Source organism: Cyprinus carpio, chromosome B25 (genome assembly GCF_018340385.1).
Source record: "Cyprinus carpio isolate SPL01 chromosome B25, ASM1834038v1, whole genome shotgun sequence".
NCBI classification, from domain to species: Eukaryota; Metazoa; Chordata; class Actinopteri; order Cypriniformes; family Cyprinidae; genus Cyprinus; species Cyprinus carpio.
In genome coordinates this window covers 13,526,820-13,552,426 of record NC_056621.1, presented here as the reverse complement: position 1 = coordinate 13,552,426, position 25,607 = coordinate 13,526,820, and the positions used below count along the sequence as shown (strand labels likewise).

At 37.5% G+C, this 25,607-nt stretch overlaps 1 protein-coding gene across 2 annotated transcripts in view; it reads right to left on the bottom strand.

The window, feature by feature from the left end:
* LOC109052256 (transcription initiation factor TFIID subunit 4-like) overlaps positions 1–25,607 on the bottom strand; it is a 39,345-nt gene that overhangs the window by 4,586 nt on the left and 9,152 nt on the right. For both annotated transcript variants that reach the window (XM_042752556.1, XM_042752555.1), the window contains exons 11-13: positions 24,357–24,482; positions 21,855–21,911; positions 16,299–16,418 (exon numbers count right to left, since the gene is read on the bottom strand). In XM_042752556.1, coding sequence (XP_042608490.1) covers positions 16,299–16,418; positions 21,855–21,911; positions 24,357–24,482 — 303 coding nt within the window. The remainder of the gene's footprint in view (positions 1–16,298; positions 16,419–21,854; positions 21,912–24,356; positions 24,483–25,607) is intronic.

Here is a 25,607-nt window from a genome sequence, read left to right as displayed (position 1 = left end):
ATTTTTTAAAATTAAAATCCAATATATAACCACCTAAACTCTAGCCTTTAATAAGAGACGGTTGTACTTGCTCAACTCGACATTGCAGTACAGGAAGACAGCGTTTCACAGTTAGCATGTGTGGGTGAACACGCTCAGGGCATTTTGCCACTATCCTAGTGGTGCGTTAGAGATGGAGCTTGTTAAGCCTGCATAAATGTGTAAAGATATGGATGAATATATTACAGATGTGAGCATTAACGTGCCCCAGGCACTGAGAGAAATGTATTTTTTTAAACCACATTAGCTTTGGAGTGGAATGTGTAGGGTGCACAAGCTATCTTTTCGAGTGTCATTAGGGTTAAAGTGTGTTGTAAACCCTTGAGTTGTGTTTGTGTGTGTTCACTGTGTGTAGGACAGCAAACACCTCCAGAGGAACTGACTCCAAACCCTGAAGAGATGAGGCAGCTTACACTTGTAGGTTTCTGAAAGCCATGAATTGAGCAGAACGGCATGAAACCTTCAACCAGACGTAAAGGTCTTAAAATCTTCAAAAAAAGCACAAGCAGCGTTGCTCCAAAGCTACCCTAGAATTGAGAAGCCCTTCAACTCAAAGTGACCAGACCTCCACAAAGAAAACCCTCTCCAGACAAAATGGAGAGGGAAAAAAACCTTATTACTCCACCTTATTCCTCCAAACGACTGTGAGCACTTCTGGCCTCTAAAGGTTAGAGAGTGCCTGAGGGTGCTGTGTGTCTCCAGCGTTTGGGGAAATGACTCGCCTTGCCTCTGCACGAACACAGCCCAGTCTCTGCAGAACTGCTGCCCGGGGCTACGCAACCCTGCTCTACTTCGAGTTAACCCTATACTAGCCAGCTTTTTGATGGCGGCCTTTTACTTTGATGCAGGACCATCTAACCTTGTGCAATTATAAAACTATGAAAGACATGGCTGGGTTTCGAAACAGGCCACTTCAACCACAACGTCTTCATGAGTTAGGGTCGCATATACTGTTAAAAATAAAATTCTTTATTGGCATCAATGGTTCCATGAAGAACCTTTAACATCCATGGAACTTTTCAATGGTTCTTTAGAGTGAATAAAGGTTCTTTAGATAATTAAAGTCCCCTTTACACAAAGAAAAAAAACAGTTCTTTTAAGAACTGTTCACTGAAAGTTTCTTTGGGGAAGCCAAAATAGTTCTAATATGCTTATTGCTGCAAAACGTATAAGATGGTGCTACGAAAGGTACTGTCTAAAAGGACAGCACAAGAGTATAAGGCTCTGGTCATTTTTCCAGCCCATTTAAGACACAATCCCAGTTTGTGGTTTGGTATGTATTAACCATGGATTAACTCCGTAAACTAGTTGACACTACACATAATTAAAAAGTCTTGCTTTGGGGAAGGGGATTTTCTAATTAGAGAAATGGTGGCAAAGCTGCAGTTCCTTTACCTCCAGTAGAGTTGAAGAGCTGAGGGGCAGAGCTGGGATAAAATCCAGGCCTGCGGCCCCAACCAAAACACAAGGCTTTGTGGTGTTCCATCATTACCTCACCACATAATTAACTACAGACACAACAAAATGTAGCATAATGTATACATGCTAGCCCAACTGGTGAAGATACTACCACAAACCCTTAATCAACCCTGAACCCAAAACGCTAACAAATACATTCAGATGGGTTGTTTTCTTCAACCTTCAGTAAAAGAATCAAACTGATATCTTCAAACAATGATGAATCTAAAAAGCAGATAAAACTAGATGCTGTGAAGACAACTGAAATTCTGGAACTTTCTTGGGTATTTTGAATGGTTTTACCATGTTGCCATGCAGTTTCTAGGTTGTTCTGGATCCAAATAACCATAGAAATACCTTAGAAATTACATAACTAAATGCTAAAATTACCCAGAATACTACTAACAACCATATAAAATGTGTAAGGCATTCTAGGTGTTTATTTGTTTGCTAGTTTTAATTTCTTGGTGTACTTGGTGGTAGCTTACCACATTTTCAGTTTAAAAAAAAAAATCTACTTCAAGTCTCCAGTACCCAAAATACAGCATGTTTTAGTCAATGGACCAAGCATCTATCATTGGCATTTATCAATGCAAGTTCTCAAACTTGCCATAATCATTGCTAATAACCATAGAATATATGACGAATGCCAATTCAGACTAAATCAGCCTCAGAAACCACTGGGAAAATCTTGAAAGCAATGCAAAAGTGTGGCATGTGTAGGGTCTTGGGTCAGAGGATGTCAGAAGATGCTACATACTGTGATTCATCTGTGCTGTAGGAGCTGACATCTCCTCCAGACCTCTCCAGCGGTTTTTTTTTTTTTCAGTTTTAAGCTTAATTTAAGTGTCTAATTTGACACCCTGCAACGTATGTCTTTCAAATTTGTGTGGTAAATATCCACGCTGCAGATTCACAACTATTCTGCACACATTTTAGAAACAGCATATCCCTTTCTTGCCCTCTTTCACTCTCTCAACACAAAGAACCGGGATGCTTCAGGCAGCACTTGCGGGAGAACCAACATTCTGCCTACATCTGCCTGCAATTCAAACAGCTCTCCCACATTGTGTTGCCTGTACAAAAAAAAAAAAAAAAAAAAAAAGCACTTGTCAACAGCTTACATGACTACAAGGTACACATTAAGCTCGAGGGCGATGCTATACAAACACATGAAGTAGCTCAACAAAGATTGCACCACAATAGTCTTTAAAATACTCTCTTAGTTTAGAGTACAAAAAATGTTCTATTTAAAGTAGACAGGGTGGTGAATGTCTGCACTAATGCAGTTTTTATGTCTTGCATAACCTTCAAAATAAGTTGATATGACATTTTGTTTATCATCGGAATGGATTTAATATACACAATCTTGCCATTACGTTACGAAAAGCAAAATCCATGCCTACTATGTTATAATAAACACAATGTATAAATGGCAATAGTATGAGCTGTAATGGTAGCTGAACAGCTTGAGGGAATCAGGAGGGTAAGCAGAGATGGTGCCAATACGCCTCTGGCTTCTACATACACATAGGGTCATTGCGGTAATATGAAGCAGATTATTTACACAACCAACCAGAGATCTCTGGGAGTGGGGGAAAAAGAAAAAAGAAAAAAAAAAAAAAAAAAAAAAAAACCCAGGAAATCCTAGACTACAATGTATATAACCATTAAGATCCACAGCTGTTTTTACTCTTTAAGCTATCAACAGATCTGCACTCTTTTTCCTTAAATGCAATTTAATACAAATATAAATAGCATATGAAGTAATTTACAACCATAATGTACAAAGAATAATAATCAGCACTTACAATTGTGCTACATAGTGTACAACCCTAACAAAAACAACTCTGGAAATTCCACAATTTACGAACGCTACTGAGTGATTTGCGACTGTGTTCTGGTTGATGAACTCCAGTAAGATTTACATTTTAGGTTTAGATGCTAATGCTTAAAACACAGATAGAGATCAGCCTGTGTGACTTATGTGAGGTTTTAACTTGTTCCAACTGATGAAATGGAGTGCGAATAAACTAAATGCAAGGAAGGACACGGAGAAATGGGAAGTAAAGCGATAGAAAGAGAACGAGAACGAGAGAGAGAGAGAGAGAGAGAGAGAGAGAGAAAGGAGAGAAGTGGTAGAGTACGACTTGAATTTAATATTTCATGATTGCCTGAAGGATTTTTCACAGATCAATGTGACTCTGTACCCAAGCCAGTGTCAGCCAGAGAGCGTCAGGAGAAAGCAAAATAGCGAGAGAGAGAGAAAGAGAAAACAGTTGAAAGTAAGAGATATATGGAGTGAAAGACAAAGAAAAGAGTTAAAGAAGAACAAGCAGAAAAAAATTGACAAAAAAAAAAACAAAAAAAAACAGAGAAAGAAATATTTGGCTCATCGGTCCAGGAGACTGTTAGTCTTCTAAACACCAGTGTGTGTTTGCTCCATGAGAGATACACCCTCCACTGCCTCCGTACCCACAGGCTTCGCCAGAGGCACACATTACCTCTGTTAATGGGTTTCCATTTGAGCAGCAGAAAGGAAGCCAATAACCTATCCACACTAATGGATTAGTCTACATGTAGGCAACCTCTGCAGCTAATCTTGGACCAACTGTTTCCTTTCTTCACAAAACAAACAGAAGAAACAAAGGATGTCACCATATGTGAGAAAAAAAGTGAAGTTATTGAGGTAGAAACAGCTATATCAGGCCAATGTATTCAAAAGAACCTTCTTGTTCTGTTTGGCGTCACTCAAGCCAACTTTCTTAAATCTCCTGCAGTTGGAGGGAACTTGGTGAGTGTTGTCCTTCCACGGCCATCATGAACCTATAAACTTACCATTTTAATTAGTGAAGATTAACAAGGGAGGTAATTAATTTCTGAGATGGGCATCTTAAAAGCGCCACAGGCTTGACTTTGTTGACGGAGACGAATGCTTTTTCATTGATGTGGGCAAAATAGAGGGGCATCATTATAAGCTAGCGAAAAGCATGCACTTGCATTCTAAAAGAGTCGATGGCTGGAAACGTTCCTCTTTGAGGGCTATTGTGATGTTATTATTGGAACTAAATGTAGAGCACCTTATTTGTCTCACCAAACACCCCACAGAATCTTCATTAGCTGTTAACAGGTACATAAAGACGAAAGGGTGCTATGTTAGGAGCATCTATGCAAACAAGACAACAACAACAAAAAACGGCATGTCTCAGGCAAGCTGAACATGAACAGGTCATGAAAACTGAAACATATGGTAGGGCTGCCATTCGGTAAGTGCAAAAGTGCAACAAAAGATACTTAAACTGGAGCAAGAACAACACAGAAACCCCAGAGCAATGGAGGAAAAAAAAATGTTCTGGCGAGCCGTGTTTCTTTTCTTCTACATCCAGACAGGTATACAGTAAGATGTTACGTTTGAAGCCAAGATAAGGTCAAATGCATTTATAGTCTGCCCAAGTTGGCAATCTGAGCATCACTGAACCATCATGTAAAGTTCTCAAACACACAGTAGGAATAGCAAATTCCATCTCCTTCATCCTTCAAGGCACTTTTCCTCATGGAGAATGATGCAATATTCCACTCCTCACACTACAAGAGTTTTCTAACAGTATTCCAAGAAGAACTGAAAATGTTCTGGAGGCTCTGCTCTTCATGTGATCATAGCTACATACTGCAAGGGATTTTCCATTTTGTCAACTCCCTGTACAATCTACAGTAAGTCCATCGCGTTTTCATTGACTTCAAAGCTTTCTATTATGTGTTGTAGGTCAAAACGGATTGATGATGTTTACAACAAAAGTTAGCATTACATTTATTTATCACAACGAAACATAATATTCAGATCTACAAAGAAATATTTAATGGTTTTAAAATCACTATAAAATCCATAATACAATAAGAATAACATTCCAATATCTGGCTCCAATAAAGGATAATATTTCTGACATATCTTCAGTCGAGTTTTACCTGAAAACAAGACTGTAAATAGCCCTCCAATTTAAAATACTTTTCAGTCTGACACTAGGATTTATCTGGGTTGAACAAATAAACCCAATTTAACCTCCCTTAATATATTGGATGAAAAAATGCCTGTCAAAGCAGGAGTTGATCAATATAAAATTAAGGAAAACAGAACACATCATCACTCTTACAAAGCCCTAACCACTAACAAAGACCTTCCTCTACTTGCAATGCTAGCCTGAGGTCAGAAAGAGGCAATTTTTGGCATTACGTTATTCCACGCAACCCTACAAACTGATAACAGACTCTTCATGCTCCTTCTTATCATGTCAAAACACATGCAGATAACCCACAGATAGCACACACAAGACTCATCACATCACCGCACATGAAAAAACACTGGAGCTCCAATCAACCGGCAAAATCTGCCACAGGAAACAAGAGAATCTGTGTGAATTTTATATTAATGATATAACTTTACACTTTAACGGTAGCAAACCACAAAGATAAAGCATGATGTGTACGCCAAGGTGAAGGCATGTAGAGACTGAAAAATGGGAGCCTACTAGGAACCTGCAGAACAGACATCTAAAGCAATAAGATATTTATTAGATTTATGTTAATAAAATTACATTCTGACAAATTACTTAACCGAATAGAACAAGGGTGCAAAAAAGATTTGAGAACAAAGACTTTCAGCACAACAATTTCAGTCTTTTCCCTGATAAAAAAAAAAAAAGCTATAGTATGGCTTAAGACTAATTAAAATAAGTTGAACAGTGCCATTCCGTTATGAAAAAGAGCTCTGGACATTGTACAAATAGGGATGCACTGATATTACAATTCTAGTACTATTTTAGAGAGAAAAAAAAATTGTTTTGAATACTACAAGTGAATTCAGGATTTTTTTTTTTTTTTTATTTGCACAAATTTTGCAACATACATCTGAGCAAAAGATTAGGGACACGGTTCTACCGAACAGTTGTTGAACTGGAGGAGGCTGATCTGAATGAGAGTTAGAAGAAGTTGATCATAAGAAAGGGCAGAGTTTAAGCAGACGAAAAGTCCGGCATTAGCCACCAAAGAGAATTTTATTCCCTAGTTTCACCAAAAGTTATATTATGATAAAAAAAAAAAAAAAAAAAACAAGATAAATAAAAATAGACCAGGTGAAACTTAATTTCACACCATGCACGTGCGTATTAGATGACAGCAAAGGTAACCTAAATGTAAAAATTAGGAAAATAAGCTGAAATAAGAAAAATTTCCAACAATATCAATTGATACCATTAATAAGTAAATAAAGTACTTGATCTACTGTGTGTCCCTATCTGCAATTTGTCTTTGAGGTTCAGAAAAGAAAGTCATACAGGTTTAGAACAACATGAAGGTAAGCAAATGATGACAGGATGTTCATTTTTGGGTGAACAGCCCCTTTAACGATACATACTTAACAAGAGCACACTCTAATTTCAATGACTGGTAATGTTTAAACGCCATGCCACTGCTGCAAAAACTGAGCTTTGGTAGTGCTCATTACTGGCTACACATTTCAATCTGCCTTTGGTATTCCATATCTGCCCCCACTTCCCCCTCCCTCCCCCCATTCAGTCTCTGCCCTCTGGCCGATCTGGCAGAGGGGGAGATTTTAATTGTGGCTATAGAACTCTGCACGGTTCTTTGCCTGTGAGCGAGCCCTCACTTCAGTGAATGAGAGCTTGCTTTAGTGATATTGGGTCCAGTCCATCCCTTCAGGCTGCTTTTAATGGCCCTCTCCTCTCTTTCATAGCCGGGGCTGAGATTGTTTTCCATGTGATGCCTGTTAATTCTGCTGCAGGGAAGGGCAACCGTATATCAGTCCTTTTTTTTGTACGAGAGATACATTTCTTCTTGCTTTCAGTCTCCATTTTTCCTTCTCACAATACTCACTTTTCTCGACTTGAGCTTAAAGTTAAGGCCAACATGTTATACTTATGGAATGTATGCAGACTGAGAAGGTCCTCGTGGTTTGGTTGGCGTCAAGAATCACTATAATTCTTCCTATTTTAGGAAGCATCCATACCAACACACACTAACATTGTTTATTATAAGCACATGGTTAAAGGGATAGTTCACCCCAAAATTATAATTACCCCTTGATTTACTACCCCTCAAGACATCCTAGGTGTAGGAAAACCATGTGAAGAAGTGAAATGTTTTCGATATACTCTACATTTTATTAGTCTTAAGATGACAGCATGACAATTATGGATGTTTTTTACACAAACGTATTGCTTCGCTTCAGGAGCACCCGGAGCCATGTGGAGTACTTTTTATGATGGATGGATACACTTTTTTTGGGCTTAAAAATCTTGATCCCCCATTCACTGCCATAATAAAGCTTGGAAGAGCCAGGACATTTTTTTAATATAACTTAATAAGAAAGTCATATACACCTAGGATGGCTTGAGGGTGAGTAATTCATGGGGTAATTTAAATTTTTGGGCAAAATATCCCTTTAAGTTTTGCCATCTGCCACTTTAAATGCTCTTTTCAAAGCAGGATGAGTTCTGATTGGCCGGGGATGGGGGGGGGGAGGGGGGGTTGTGTCCCCCTCAGTAGAAATCATGGTCCGGGGGCACATAGAGTGTGCAATTAAAGGGGCAGGGGCTCGAGCACCCCCCCCCCCCCCCCCACAACCACCAACCCAACCCTAACCCTAACCCTCATTGTTCATTGGCGCCAAGAATCATGGTGACCTTCAAGAACTATAACAGTAATAATACAAGAAGTGCACCAGACACAATACAAAAACATCTTCTCTTCCTCTTTTTCCACATGGATTGTTTCTCAATCCGTCGTCCTCTCCATCCCCCTGGCCTCAGGACTAGGATGAACATGTTAATATGGGCTGCCCATGTTAGGACAGCTCAACTCTGAACCCTCATGTGTGATCTGCCTGTAGGCTCAGTCTGGTATGCAGGCCCACAGGAACTCAGCTGCCTTTATTACAGTGTGCCCTTCAACTCGCCCTTCAGAAACGTCCTCATCACCTGCTCTTGTGACTAATCTACCCTTGAACAGGTCCTGCAGGGCTGCCCTCTGGCCTAAATGCTTCATCAACCCAAAGACAGACGGAATAGCCTTCAAACAACAAACCACCTCGAGGGCGTCGAGGCCAGACAAAGAGCAAGCAGAAAATGCCACCCTTTCCTCAACCACTGTAAACAAGAATTTGTGCATTTTATCCCAATGAAGATCCCTGCAGAATGACACCGCAGGAAGCTTTTATTTAGAAGTGAACGGGGAGCAAGGACGAGGTATTTTGCTGTCAGGACGTGGGGGTGGGTGAAGAATGAGTGGAGCCATTATGACATGGCTGCCTCCCCCTTCGGGCCATGCTGCCCTTCAGGCACATTGCTGTGGAGATGAAATCTCTGACTGGACCCTTCAGAGCAGGCCCAGCCACAGACCCCTGGGCGAGGACCGACCCCTTTAGAAAAGTCATATTCACTTTGCTGCACATTGAGGGGGTGTGTGTGAGCTTCTGCGCACGAGTTGGGAGGGGTCACCGCCGAGGGCAACGTTGAGTTGGATGTGAAAGACAGAAATGATGGGCTGAAAATGAAGAGGGAAGACGTCTCTTTGCCTACATTCTGGACGTGTGAGATGCAAATGTTCCTACCTGTGATACCAAAAATTCATCTGCGAAAGCATCAGGTTTGCTGATCTGTTTTGCTTATGTTTTGTGTGGGTGGATGAAGGTAATCCATAATGAAAGAGGTCGGCAGAGCATTCACAGAGCAGAAATAATGCTTTTATTTGGTTATTTATGCTCTCCATAAAGGGACATTTAGTGCCCTTCACAGCAGCAGATTGCTGCAATGCTAGTAAAGAGAAGATCTAAGCCATGTGGTGGGTCATTAGAACACAGCCCCTACTGTCATTGTTGATAATGGTACTGATCGTTTATGTGCAATATCATCTGACACGTCTCTTATTGATAATATCCCATGGGCAGCAGCATGTGAAGACAGTATTTACACAGACCTTAAATGACAATGGCTTGATTTACTAAATTAGCAAAAATAAGCTTTGCTCAAGCAAAAAATGTAGTGAGCATGTGACTGGTTGGGGCATTTGTTATGGCCATACATTTTCATCTTATTACCATGAGTTGAGAAGAAATAATGTAATAGACGGGAACACGATGCCAAATTCATTTTTGTGCATGTGTTTATATAAAAAATATTTATTTCATATTTATTAGCTGACTTCCAGATGAAAAACAAGACTAATCATACATCCTGACAAGAAAGATCCATCAATTAGGAACTTCAAGCAAACAAATCAGGGACAACTAGACAACAAAAATCAGGACCATTCCCATGAAGCACTTTAAATGATGTAATCAAATTCTTCTTCTTACACTGCTGTCAACCTTTTTATTAGGGATGTACTGATAGGATTTTTTTATGGCTGATACTGATTTTAACAAACAACTATTGGCCGATCCCGATACTGATAGGTCAATTGCATAAAGCAGGGCTTAAAAACGAGAGAAAAATAAAGAAAAAAGATTGATTCACCCCGAGCAGAATCGGTATTGGAACATTTCTGTTCCTGCAGTCCTCTGTGAAACCAGTTTGAGTAGAAAACATCCCTGTTAATAATGTTATTTTTTTTTACTTTTTCTTTATCAATAATAATAATAATAATAATAATAATAATAATAATAATAATAAAGTACAGCTTTAATTTACTCAAAAAGAAAAAAAAATCACGAAGACAGTCTTGAATAATCTCTCTTAGTCATAGGCAATACAGTATCATTTTTTCTAGATTTACCAAAGACTAAGTGTATAAAAAAAAAAAAAAGTCAATGCAATAAAAACATTTAAGAATGTTTCAGCATGGATAAAAAGAAAGAAAAAAAAAAAACGCTACTCCTATAAGCGTTTTGTGAGGGGGGAAAACAGCCTAAGTTAGTAGGCTGTACATTGCATTTTATTATTACATTCAGAAATAGGCTAAAATAATGGTAAATAAAAGCTAAATTACAAACATAATTGGGCTATTTTAGTTCCTTTCTCTCCACAACAAATCTTCTAAAGTTGTACTTAGGCTAAATATAAGCGTCAAGCCAAAGCAAATTAATTTAAAAACAAAACTGAATCCTCTCTCATTCCGCACAAATCCAAATGTTTTCATATTCATGAAGTATCTGGATGCTAACCTATTATTTATTATGTCAACTATAGGCTTTTGTTCTTCACTTGCATTATCAACGTAAAACATCATCCTTCACGTATAGGCTATATCAGCAGTGATGCGCTGGTCACGCAGAATGGCACAGACTGTACTATGGACTATTAAAATTGAGCAGTGCAACTTTTTATGTTTCTTTAACTGTATTTTACTTTGATAATGAACAGGCTGTGATGTCAAGTTAGCAAAAATTTGTTGCCCAGTGCCACCCACTAATATTGGCATCCTTGGTAAATATGAGCAAAGGCGGTTATGAAAATAAATCTGCATCATTTATCTTTTTTATCTTTCATTCAAAAAATTGACAAAATTGTAAACTTTCTGAAGTGAAACAATTGAAAGTGGGGGGGAAACTCACATTATGAAATAAATGTTTTTCTCCAATGCATGTTGGCAACCATTATTGGCAGCCCCAGAAATTCTTATGAGTAAAATATCTCTGAAATATATTCCTATTCATATTTAAAAAAAATTTAGCACACCAGGGTGATTATGAACATGAAATTGTCCAGCCATGACTTCCTGTTCAATATAATTATAAATGAGGAACACAAAGGCAAAATTCCCTTAATCATCCTTCACAAGGTGTAAAACCAAAGAATATAGTTCTGATGTACAGAACAAGATTGTTGAGCTACACAAAATAGAAAGTGGCTGTAAGAAAATAGCTAAAGCATTGAAAAACCTAATTTCCACCATTAGGGCAATAATTAAGAAGTTTCAATGAACTAAAGTTGTTACAACTCTGCCTGGAAGAGGACGTGTCTATATCATCCTAATGCACGGTGAGGAGGAGAGTTTGAGTGGCCAAAGACTTTTCAAGGATCACAGCTGGAGAATTGCAGAGATTAGTTGAGTCTTGGGGTCAGAAAGCCTAAAAAAAAAAAAAAATCAAACAGCCCCTACATCACCACATGTTGTTCAAATGGGTTCCAAGGAAAAAACTCCTGGCTCATCCAAAAACAAACTCCAGCTTATTCAGTTGTCAGACTGGAACTTCAAATGGCACCAGCTTTTATGGTCAGATGAAACATAAAAAAGAGCTTTTTGGCAGCAAAGCCACCAGATGGGTTTGGTGCAAACAGGGATAAAAGTACCCCATGTCCACGGTTAAATATATTGCTGGATCTTTAATGTTATGGGCCTATTTTTCTGCTGGAGGTCCTGAACATTTTGTTCAGAAACATGGCATCATGGATTCTATCAAATACCAACAGCTCCAACATGAAGCTGGTATTCTGAAGGATCTGGAGAGATTCTGGATGAAGGAATGGTCTCTGAACTCTTGTCAAGTGTTCTCCAAACTCATCAGGCATTATAGGAGAAAACTTAGAACTGTTATCTTGAGAATAGGACGTTGCAATATTTGGGTCCCAGTAACTGTGGACCCCAACGTGAACTAGAGAAAAACATTTATTTAATATTGTGAGTTTCCCCCATTTTCCATTGTTTTACTTCAATGAAAGGTTAGAATTTTGTAATTGTTTTGAATGAAAGATCAAAAGGATAAACAATGCAGATTTATTTTCACAGCCACCTTTGCTCATATTTACCAAGGATGCCAATATTAGTGGGCGGCACTGTATGTGCGTGTGAGGCATTGACACGATTACTGCATTGTTTTCTCAAATGTTACTCCATAATTTATGGTCATACCAATGCCGGTTTGTCATACAGATAGAAGCAAAACATCCTTCAAAACTGTAAAGCTTTTGTAAAATAAAGAAAACTGCTTTCTGCCATCTATGGAGCGCGTTACAATTACAAGAAACTCAGCACAATTTTTTTCTTTCGTTTTGTTCTGTTAATGATTTAAGCAAAATATATTTTGTGTATAGCCCTATGTATTACTTTTTATTTAGCCTATAGTTTTATTCTGTTTTCTCCGTTCACAGGAACACTGCAGGTGCGTGATGTGACCTTGTGTGAATCTGTGTTCTACACTGGTTTCAAACAAAAAGCTGCATATTACTTGCCATTTATTTTCACTTAAATGTAGGCATAATGCTTGGTGGTTCGTGACATATCCTTGAGCGCGGGCATTTCACTCGTTGGATGCATCAATGTCATGTTTGCATAGGCCGTACAATACTGTTTGACAAACTATATTTTGTACAAATTTTATTTTGTTTTGGCAAGTATTTAATTATTTTGCCCAGAGAAAAAGGTAGGATTATACAACAGACATGCAACTCCTTGTCTCCATGCAGTTAATTAATAAACCATCGTTATCGGTTCTTTTAATGCTATCAAAAGAAAAGGCAGATAAATATCGGCGGCTGATACATCGGTGCATCCCTTCTTTTTATATTTTATAAACTTATTATAGGGTCATAACATTTTGAAATTTTTTGGAACAAGTCTCTTGTGCACACCAAGGCAGCATTCATTTTTATGAAAACAGTAAAAACAGTAATATGGTGAAATAATATTAAAATTTTAAATATAACCTATAACATAAAATGCTGATTTAGTTGTCAAGAAAATGTTTTTATTGTCAATATCGTTGGTTATCATTTTGTGGAAATGATGATAGATTATTTTTAGGATTAATTAATGAATAGAAAATTCAAAAGAACAGCATTTATTTAAAACAGAAATCTTGTAACATTATAAATGTCTTCACTGTTATGTTACTTTTTTTGGTAACCCTTTAGGGACCAATTTTTACTATTAACTAGTTGTTTACTAGCATGCATATTAATAGCATATTGGCTGTTTATTAGTACTAATAAAGCACATATTAATTCTGCATAACCATATTTTAGATCACTTAATCCTACCCGATAACTGAACATAAGAACCTTACGAACTATTAATAACCAACAAATTGGATGTTTGAAGCAAACGTCGTAGCTAATAGTTAATAGTGAGACTTGGTCCCCAAATTGAAGTGTGACTCCATTTTTTGGTGAACTGTTACCCTTACTTTCCAAAAAATTAATGGATCCTTGTAGAATAAAAGTATTAATTTCTTAAAAAAAAAAAAGGAACTGACACCATTTATATTTTATTATACCAAAAGATTTACCATAGTTTTTGACAACATTTGAAATTCTTTGTAATTCATTCTCACACAAAAGTACAGTCTTTATTCCATTTCTTGTTTCTATTTTATGTTTACAATGTGAACCATCTTAGATTTTGCTATTTGGTTTATGGCTTTGAAGTCTTTGTCTTAAAGAATGACAGGGCTCCAGACTGCGACCAAATGGTCGCATTTTGCGACCAAAATTTGAGAGTGTGCGAATGAATTTTACATCCAGTCGCACATGTGTGACCAGTAAATTTGCCTCCCCCACCCTCCGTATTTTTTTTATACATTAAACGTGGAAGGGGCACGTCAATGATCAATGAAATGAGCAATGAAATAATCAATGAGACGCGAGCACACACTCTGTGAGGCGGCCAATGCGTGTGAGAAGGGAATGGCCACTGTAAGTGGCTAAAATGTGTGGAGGGGGAGGGGCCTAGAGATAATCGAGCGCGCGCTAAACATCGGTGGGAAGGAAACGAGAGGACAAATATCATCACAACCTGATATGTGCGTGCGTCTGAGCTATGAGCAAGCGTTCGTTCTTCCGACCTGCGGGTAGTGTACCAGTGTCAGAGTCTACAGTGTCACCGTCGGATGATGATGCAGAGTCAGAGGTTGGTGTGGCGAAAAAAGCCCGCACTCACCATTTTCGAGGATAGTGGCTGAAAAAAATCAGCTGGCTAAGGTACTATAAACAATCGAACTATATGAATTGCGAGTACTGCAGCAGCTACTCCAGACAGGGTCGCCCCCAAGAGATGGCCAGGGGTGGCCACGGCCACCACCGTATAAACTGTGGCCACCCCAGGATGATTTGCAGTGGGTACTATAAATTTAAATGAAGAATATAAATTCACAATAGTTGAAGTGGGGAAAGAAAAATAATTGGATATATAATTGCATATAGACTAGTTACTATAACACGAGGAGTGACGTTTTTCTCCAAAAGTCAGCATAATTACAAATGTGATATTGATTTTATACAACAGTTCAATAAACAAGAAGTTAATATCAAGAGACTTATGTTTTAGAAAACATATTCCCTGATTTTGCTCTATTTCTAAAAACAAAAATCATTCCAAAAACAGCCACAGTTTTGCGTCTCTGAGCAACATGATAGTGTTTCGTTCCTGAATGAATCAACCGTTTAAATGATTCGGTTCAATCGCAATGACTCACTTATTAACAATGACTCTCTGCCACCTACTGGCAGTTGCAATTTCACATTTAAGGTACCTTTTCATTTTTTTTATAATTTCAAACATCAGTTTTCAATGTTTTATGTTAAAATAACTAAACATTATTTATTAATTTGTAACTGCAGGTTAAAGTATTCCATGTCCCACAGAGCAGCATTAAACAGTGTGTAAAAACATCTAAATGCCACTTCAAATGCAGCTTCTATTTTCTCTGCATTGCAAAGATCAATTTTGTTGATACTGATTGCATTTGCTTGGTAACAGCCCAAATGCAAGTATTTGACCTAAAAGATGGTGCACACTTTTAGAAAAAACGGCGTAAAGGTTAAAAATAAAAAAAAATTAGGAGTCAGCTGTCAGCACAATTAGAAATAAGATATCAGCACAATAACACACTCAGCAAAATATTGTCTATTTATCGTTATCGATAAAATCCCAGAAATATAATTTTTTGTCAATATTGCAAACTCTTTTTTTCTTTTATTTTGGTGTGCCACCCCAAGATTTACTGTGGCCTCATCTGGCCACCCCTATTAAAAATTTTCTGGGGGCGCCACTGACCCCAGAACTGCGGGGAACATAAAGTTTGCCGCAGTTTAAACACAATTCACTGATTAAACACAATCTCAGTGTAAAGCATCGAGTATACTGTGACATGTTTATAAATCAAAAAGTAACGCCACTGCCAGTTGCTTTTATAAGACAAATGACTGTAAATCAGAGCGCAGATGAGGCAGAGATGATGTTGAAACTTTAACACGGCCTACTTCGTTGCCGAAGAGGAACTACCCTTCACCAAATACAAAAGCCAGCTCGACCTTCAAAGGAAGAATGGCTTAAAACTTGCAGAAAGTGCAGAATAAAATGTGACACTGAATTTGAAACAGCACATTGTAATTTCTGCATCTATTATTAAAGTATTTATTAGTTATACAGTGTAAATTAGTAGATTTGGTTAGCATGTTGATTTACGGTGTGCGCCCCTAAATTTTCTGGTTGTGCCCCTAAAATTTTCAGTTGGGGGCCACTGTGCTCCTAGTGAAAAAAGTTAGTCTGGAGCCCTGAATGATGAAGAAGAAAAAAATATAAAAGCACCTAAACTGGATAGTCACTGCTGTACTATTTTAAACTTATGAAGCAAATGCTTAAAATCTTGTAAATGATGACGACAATTTTCTATCCTTAAGATTTGCTTTTGTTGTCAATTTTGAATATTCGCTGGATTTGAAAAATCCCTTTCTTGAGACTTTGAGAGGGAAACATCTTACACTTCAGGAGCTGACATGCTTTAATCTACTTGGTGTTGGCTCACATGAACCTTAGTATGGAGGTCCATATAAATAAGGGCCTGAGGGTCTTACCTCTGCACCTGCCGAGGCCCCAGGAGAGTCAAGCTTGCGTTTCTTGCGGGGTCCGATGGCGGCAAGGGCTGTGAGGTTGGCATCCCGCTGTCTCATCTGGGCGAGTTCCTGCTGCTGCATCTGAATGGCAAGAACATTCAATCAATATTAACTGCATGAACGCTATATCAAAGCCATTCATGCGAAACAGACAATTTATACATTGTGTAGGTCTGTGAATAACAAGTTCCCAAATAAGCATTACTGTGTATCACATTCCCTTACTTGAATTATCATTTTCAAATATTTGTATGCTGTGTGTTTTACATTCATTCCAAACTGCCCCGAAGAGCTCTATAGAGCAAATGAAGCTCCGAACATCACGCACAGCTTCAATGCAGCAAATAACTCAGAGCTTTTGCCGTATCTGGGTGCTTAATTCAATTTCTTTCCATGAGGGAACGAGGGAGAAAGTGAGTGAGTGTTTGAGAATGAGAGAGTGAGCGATTTTCAAAAAGCACAGCCCGCAGGTAAAGTCATCTCACCCTAGCAGGCAGTGACAGAGCCAGCCACGCCGGGAGGGGTGGATGAGGAGGGGGCTGCGCGTCCTCTGTTCCTCCACTCGGAGTGAGCGCTGCCGGGCACAGAATGCAGAGAGTCCTCACCTCTCCTCACCCTGACACTTACACCACTGTGGCCATGAACTCACAAAAAAAACCCACTAGCAGCAAAAACGGCTTTGTGTGTCATCGAAGGCCCCATTAGAAAGTGCGTTTACCAAGCTACCAAGGAGTTATGAAGTGAAGTGGGGGAAATGTGGGACCAAAACATTAGAGGAGGCATCCAGGACAGATGATGTTCCAGAAAGAAATCCCTAGCCAGGAGGACCTGGAAATAGTTTAATTTTGCTTTCACAATCTAAAATATTAGGGCTGTCAAAAAAGCTAATTGTGATCAATCTTATGTTATTTTTTTATTTTTTATTTTGTTTTGTTTATATATATTATAACCACCGTCCACTACAGAGACACGCAGCTATATACACACACACACACACACACACACACACACACACACACACACACACACACACTATATGAACAAAAGTATAGGGACACCATCTTCTAATTAACAGGTTTGACTACTTTAGAAATTTCCATGAGTACAAATCTTAATGTTTGGGCATATAATAATATTCTAGGGAATTGTGTTTTTACTAAATTACTAAAGTAGTCAAACCTATTCATTAGAAGATGGTGTCCCTATACTTTTGTCCATATAGTATAGTGTAATAGTAATTACTGATATCTAGTATACTGTGATTTAATATGAACAAATTTCTGTTTTTGTGTCTACTGATAAAAGGGTCTTACAGATGGATCTATGGGGGAACACAAGTCAAAAACGATTTTAACACACTGTTCTCCTTTTGCAGGAATGATATAAATCGGTCGCAGAGTAAAACATTTCCACTGTGTATGTAGATTACTTTTAATTGACTGAATTTGTCACTTGTGCTGCTAGAAACAATTTGTCCAAATAATTGCGCCGCCTGCCCCTCCTTTTACAAATACAAACTAAATAACATAATGAAGAGGGGGAAATTGACAAACCGCTAATTCAAGGCAACGTTTACATGCTAATTAAGTCAGGGTTATGCTAATCGGAAGGGAAGTGGTGCACACGGCATGCACACGCATGGATGCCCCAGAGAGAGCGAGCCGACACGTAAACACGGCCAGCACCACCGCTGCATGTCAGTGATCTGGTGCACTGAACTTTCACCTGACCCTGACAGCTACGGTGAATTTGCCCATGGGCACATAAAAGAGACGACAGTGGGGTGTGCGTGAATCTGTTTGAAGTAATGCGAGGTAAGGAGGCGCTGTACGGACACAATGCAGCGACTCCCAGTGTTTAACGGAAGGTTCTAGGAGGACAGGGACTGTTTGGTGTCGCGGCTGATCTTCTCTCACCGCCTGCAGCTAGAGCGCTGACTTGCGATCATATTCGATTATTTGATGAGGAGTGAAAGGGGAACCTAGTTATGCCATCTGTAATCCAGAGCTCTGTAGTTCCACATAATCACTGTTTAATGACTGACCTCAATCACAAAACCTGCTGCTCAACTTTAACACGGTTGTTCACCACTGTGAATACTGATTGGAGAACCTCCACTCACTTCCTTAAAATCAGAAGCGTGCAACACTACGGCTGTGTTCAGAATGAAATAGTAGCATACTACTTGCTGCACATTACATACTGTAAACCAGTATGTATTCAATATAGTATGCAATAACAATGAATGCTTTACATTTATTTCAAACAGAGTCCAGTTATCACCTCAGAAATGAAAGCTAAAGTGTGTAATTTCTTTTCGATGTTATAAATATTATAATATAAAAAATAATGTTTCTTAACCAGTTGTGCTACTTTGGGGCAGGACTATTTGTTTGGATGACTAATGGTCGAACTGAACTATTTCAGTCATAAATTATACACTTGACCTTAAAATGCATTGTTCTTTAGGTTTTTTTTTAAAATCATAACTAGTATCAATTAAAATCATAATTATAATCATCTTGAGACTGCATATAGATTCCAAAGCAGCAACAAACGGTTAGTAGCAACTTCCCAGCATGCATCGCTCTCCCTTGAAGTTTCACTCCTTAAGATACGAGTGAAACTTCAAGTTGATAATCTATATGGAATCTATATGCAGTCATTATATTATATTAATAGATGATGAAAATCCTGTTTACACATTTTTAGAATATGAATATATATAGAGAGAGAAAGAGAGAGAGAGAGAGTTCACAATTTAAAGAGTTGATGTCTATTTTAATGTTTTAAAATATAATTTATTCCTGTGATGCCAAGCTGAATTCAGCATCATTACTCCAGTTTTCAGTGTCACATGATGCTTCAGAAATAATGATTTGCTGTTCAAGAAACATTATTAATAAAGTTGAAAATATTATATTATGCTTTTTTTAAATGCATATTTTAAAATGCATATTTTAAAAAAAATTAGGTCTATGTACAGAGCCCAAACATTTGAACAGAAATGTAATTATATATAAAATAAATTAAAAAAATATATATATTTTGTATATTGCTATATTACTTTGAGGTGATGCTGATGTGGACTTGCGCAAACGGCTGCGTTTAGAAACTACTAGTTTTGATGAAATGTCATTTTCTCTCAGTTGCCTACCTGTGTACTTGTGAGACAGAGAGACAGGAGGCGGTGAAGAAAGAAATGCTCGTAGTCTATAATCATTTAAAAAGGTCAGGCACAAGAGAGAAAGGCAGAAAGAGTGAGCCTGCCAGCACTGCTCTCCATCTCTCTTGATCCTTATCTGCAGTCCGGCCCACCAGAATTACTCGCCTGAGAGAAACACCTTAATAACCGCACAGGTTGATGCCGAGTGTAGCGGTTCAATTAGGGTGCTGGATGAAGTCAAGGACGTGAGAAAACACGAAACACTATTCCTGATCCTAATTCTAGCACAATTCTGGGAGTCTTTGATATGCTGAATATCAGCTGCTGAGCTCTCTCTGCGAGTGAGTGGCAGTTTTGAGCTCTGGGGTGTTCGGAGGATCTATCACCTTCCAGAACTCCTTATTAACAAGGTGAAGCACAAGGCGTAAACCCTTGATAATGAGCCAATGTAACAATCCAAGAAAACAAGACAGCAGACCAAGTTTCCAAAAACTCTTTTCACATCCCACTAGTATCAGAATATGTGTACAACACGTGCAGTTATGAAAATCTTGGGCGCTAAATGAAGATGTTGATTGGTTTGTTTTGTTGACTGAATCAACAAACAATCTGTACGGTTAAAATACAATAAAAAAATAACACCTCCACGGGTGTTTAACACTTTACAATTCGAAAATATACTATAGCTATATAAATAAAAGTGATTGTTGAAAACATTAAGCAAAAGCTTTTTTTTTATGACGTTCAAATTTATATATACTGTAAGTGTGTGTGTATGGGCTTACAGCTGTATAATTTAAAATTCAAATTAAGCAAACAAAATATATACACTTTTATATATTATAAAATTATAAATATTTGCATATGATGTCCAAGTATATTTAAATTTTTTGCATTTATATTTAATTTGTAGAATATTTAATGAAAAATCTAAATAAATATATAAGCAAAAAATATATATATTAAAATTATATAATTTTTTAGATTATATATAAAATTACACACACACATTGCTGCCTGGGTAAAATAAAAAACTACTGCCAGCTTATATTTTCTGAATCCCTAAAAATCTCCTATATAAAAAAGGACATGACCCTTTTAACATGTTCCACTCCAACTTCTTGTTTCAGTAAGAGCAAGGTAAGAAATCAGAGACAGAGATTCAGAGGCAGCTGTCTAGGCTTTAAGACAGGTTTTCAACAAAGAAGAGGAGCTGCCATTTTGCTTTGAGGTGAACCATGTAAATAAATACACAGAACTGTGTTGTTCAGCGTTTCTCTTTACTAGTCTAGTTAGCAATACTGTGATCTGAAAAAAGGAGATGCAGCAAGACCAAAGAAGCTTCAAGAAGTGCTTCTCTCTTTCTCCATAACGATATGCCCTCAGGTAAGAAAAACAACAGAGTGCTGAAACAAACAATATATCCACAGCAACAGAGAGACAATGGGCTCTGCGGCTCTAGATTTGAATAAAACATGCTTCAAATGATCGTTGGGGTTCAGAAAAGATCCTCTTTGACAGATGAGATCTAACAGTGGTTGTCAGTACAAACAGAGACATATGGTGACATAGCGACATATGGTGTGTAAACTGCTTATTTACAGAACGGAGGGGAAATGTGAGAAAACAAATGTGTTTTTTTCCTTTCTAAAAACTGGCCAATTTCTGTATCCAAAATTGTTAGTTCCTGTTTGGCATTCAATGAAAATTACAGCCTCAAAGCTGTTCACTGTGCTAATGAGGACTTTTTTTTGCCCAACTAATCCAAGTTCAAAGGTCACTTCAAAAAAAAAAAAAAAAAAGTATATGCAAAGTCACACAAGGAATTTTTTTTCTAGTTACACTTGATCACGCAAAAACAACGATTGTGGACTGGAGCTTTCAGGCTTCAGAAACACAAAGCTATAGCACATATATATGAATCATTTTTGGTACTTATAGTGCTTTGGTATCTTGTTTGAAAATTGACAGCACCAGTCCCCATTCATTCTTCCTGAATAGAAAACAGCAACTATTCTTCAAAATACCTGCTTTTTCTTCCACGAAATGAAGTCATTTTGCTTTCATTGCTATTAAACCTGATGAAAAATCTCTAGTGCTCAGACATGTCATGCCCCCCACAAGCCAAAGATTAGCCCATATTAGACTCATGATGACAGCAGGGCGGTGTGACATCTGAGCAAAATGATGACTTCCCCCCCATGCGGTAATAAACTTGTTAGGAAACGTATGAGACCATTTGTCTCAATGTCAGTCTAAATGATGTCAAAGTCATAGCAATGGCATAATCATGAAAAATGTATGTCGAGCACTTTTATTAGTACTATTAAATAGTCTTCCATAAAGCTCACCTCTTTAGCTTTCTGTTTAAGCCGAGCCTGTTCGGGATCTTCCTGCCTCGAGCGACTCTGCAAGCAAAGAGAAACATTGGAACTAAACTAGATACACAATTTAGATGAACAAAATTAGAGCAAAAAGTAACAAACATAAAGAAACAGTTCATCCAAAAATTAATATACTGTCATTATTTACTCATATGCTATGCCAAACTGATTTTATGTTTTTTTTTTGCTGTAAATATTCTTAAAATTTTTGTTTCACAGGAAAAATGTCAGCATACAAATATGAAGCAACACTATTACCAGAGAATAATGACAAAAAATACCACCCCTTTACCTAAAATTTTGCTGTACATTAAGAAAACATTAAGCGCGTGTGACAATAATTCTACCATGATGACAAACAAAATGTAAATGGGTCAAGTCTATTCCCAAACAGTATTTATGTGAGACCGGCAACAGAAAACAAGAACAATTATCTTCTGGTAGACATCTCAATTAGCCGACTGCATTAATTAGAATTGGGACGGTGGTGCACTGGGAGTCACTCTGGAGCGGGACATCGTCGGCGTCATCATCAGCTTTTGTCGTTTAAGTCAACTAATTACCTCTGCTTTCATGTTGCCATGTCCTATTCCTGTGGGGAACTGTCACATCCCCACCTTATCTTAAGGAGTGAAACTTCAAGGGAGAGCAATGCATGCTGGGAGGTTGCTACTAGCCGTTTGTTGCTGCTTTGGAATCTATATGCAGTCTCAAGTGCCATTGCACAAATGAAACAGTTAGGAACTGATATGTGAGTATTACGCAATTCCATTTCTGAACAGATTTATATAGAGAGAGAGATGGGATTTAATTGGTTTTGGTTAACTCAAATCACAGTAAAAGAAATAAATAAAATAATAATAATTTAAAAACCCTGAATGTTCTGGTTTCAATTCAAGTATCGTGCCACAAAATTGTGTACATTAAGTATCGGCCGATATTACAGATATTATTTGTAAAAAATTTGAGAAATGATTTGAATTGAGTGGTAGCGACCAATTTTGGATATTAATTATTTTGGACATTGTTTATTCTCAGTTCCTCCTTCATATTTTTACATTTAGATCTAGGTCTAGATCATCATCTTATACCCCCTGAAGTTAATGTAATAATTTCTAATTAACTAACATCACTGTAAAATGTAATATTAGCGTAAATCTTGAAATTAATATACATTTTTGATACTGTACAATATAATGTTGCAATGTCTCACCTTTAGCATGCAAAACAATGCATTTTTTATATATAATTTTAATATCTGACAATTATTGGTTATTTGCCGGAACATGAAAATAATTATTGGCTTATATAAACCAGAATTTTAATATCAAGTAATATGTACTTCCTGAACAGACTGAGAGAGATGGGATTTGTTCAGTACAAATTGTATTGGCAGTATCTGTGATATAGTTCATTACCACAGAAAATAACATTGATTATCCTCTCAAAAATTGACTTTACATTTATTATAAGCTGATATTACAATTTGTCCTTTATTCGTATTGGGTATTTAATTATTCATGCTAATTTTCTTTGTTATAACTTTTGAATCTTATCCTTTTATCCTCCAAGTTAATTTTTTTTCTCCCAATTCTCAAAACGAATATTGATTTTTTTCATAATGTACATTATAAGATTGACACCTAAATTCACTTGCAGTATCTAAAATGTCTAAGTTTAGTTTTTTGTATTTGTTTTATATATATATATATTATAAGTGAAGATTTTATTTCCAGCTTTTTTTTTTTTATAACTTATTTAACTAGTACAGAATTTTGGTATCATCCATTTATCAGTTATATAATTTTAAAATAATTACTGTCTTATCTGTATAAGCCAGAACTTTAATATTGGTGAATCCTTACATCTAAAATATACAAATTTAGTGTCAAAAACCACCTACCAGTCCATCCCTGCCAATATGGCTTAAAACCCAGAACTAAACCTCATGTCTACCTATATAGCAGTTTTTAAAAAAGCCATGTAGTCTTGATTAATTTATAAGCAGCGTTCACTTGATTGGTGCCAAAAAGGTAGTGATGCCTTAAGGTTCATCCATTACATATAACATTATATTTTTCCCCCAACAAATTCAGTGAGTGAGGTAGTGTCACTTCCTTAGAAAGAAAGCAACTTCAAGGCAAATTTAAAACATCCTCTCTCGCTCCCTAAAAGAAGACTCATTTCCTTTCCCCTGATGTACTCCAGTCCAGGCAACAGTACAATCAAATCAACTCGAGACTGGATAAATCCCTCTGGCTTTGCCATTACTGCAATTTGCTACAGTATGAAGCAGACCAAGTGCAATCTTGTGTCTTAATAACACTGCCTTTTCTCTCCGAGGCTTAAAAGCACAACCGGTTTCTTTTAAACAGTGGCCAAACACGTGCGGGAAAAGCCAGCGTTCACTGGCAAGGCGCTGATGGGCAGACTGGCGCCAACGGCCACTCCCGCATCACTCAAACCTACTTTTGCGGCTTTCATTAGCAGCTCCCGTTCTTCGTCATCTTTCCTCTGCTTCTCAATCTTCTCCAGCTGCTCAAAGAACTTCAGCTGGGTCCGCACATCCGACGTCTGCTCGCACAGCTCCTCATCCTGCGGAAAGAAAAAACAAAACTCCTCATCAACATGTTCATCACCTTTATGTTGTTGTAAGAGTGAACTAACTTTTTCTCAAGCTCGCCTAAAGTTTCACTCTTTTCCCTTTTGAGCGTAAATGAAAGTTAAGTTAGTAGGTCACCCAGAACTAATGTAATAATTGTGTGTTTCGCAGTGTTTCTGCGAGGCAACCCCAGACTCTTTTTCCTGCGATGGTTGTTCTAGCATTGCAGGTAAAAGAGCAGCATGAGGCGCAGCGGAGGACCAAAGCAGAGTGACGCACACACACACAAAGGAACCCACACATTTTAATGCACTTCTGAGGCTATAGCCTATTAGCAGCGGGAACGGCACTGCTCTTCTCATCTCTTCTCGCGCGCTTTCTTTTGCACTGAGGCTGTGCCTCACTCGCTGGGCCAACTTTTCCCGTCTCTATTCAAGTTTGGCTTGTTTTTCGCTGATGTCAACAGGCTGACTTCATAAACCCATGCCAGTTACTCATTTTGAACAGTTTGTTGCAAAATCAGAATGGAACAAATTGCAACATGACACCGTATTCTCTTTGCGTCATTTTTCTTCTTCTTAGTACAAAATAAAAGTCTAGATTTCCACAATTTTTTTTCCTCAAGCTCCATTCCTTTCAGTCTTCTATGATAAGAATTTTAGCAAAACCAGAATCATTTAAGATACGATAATTAAATAATGAATAATATAAAATCTGTCATTTTTACTTACCAATAAACACAGGAAGCTTTGGTGCTCTACATTAACAATTACAACCTATTACAATCAATACCAATTTGGTTTCTGAATTATTTTAGGATTGACGCATCTCTTATGGTTTCCACAAAAATATTAAACACAACTGTTTTGTTTCTTGACTGCCAAATTAGCATATTAGAAAGATTTCTGAAGGATCATGTGACACTGAAGTCCGGAATAATGGCTGCTGAAAATTTTACTTTATCATTACAGAAATAAATCACATTTTAAAATATATTCCATTATTTTTGAATTACTAATATTTCACAATTATTATATTTCAGTCCATAATTCTAAGTTATGTCATCAACACCAAAGTACATCTTTAATCATGTCAGAACAACTGATTAATTAAAAAAA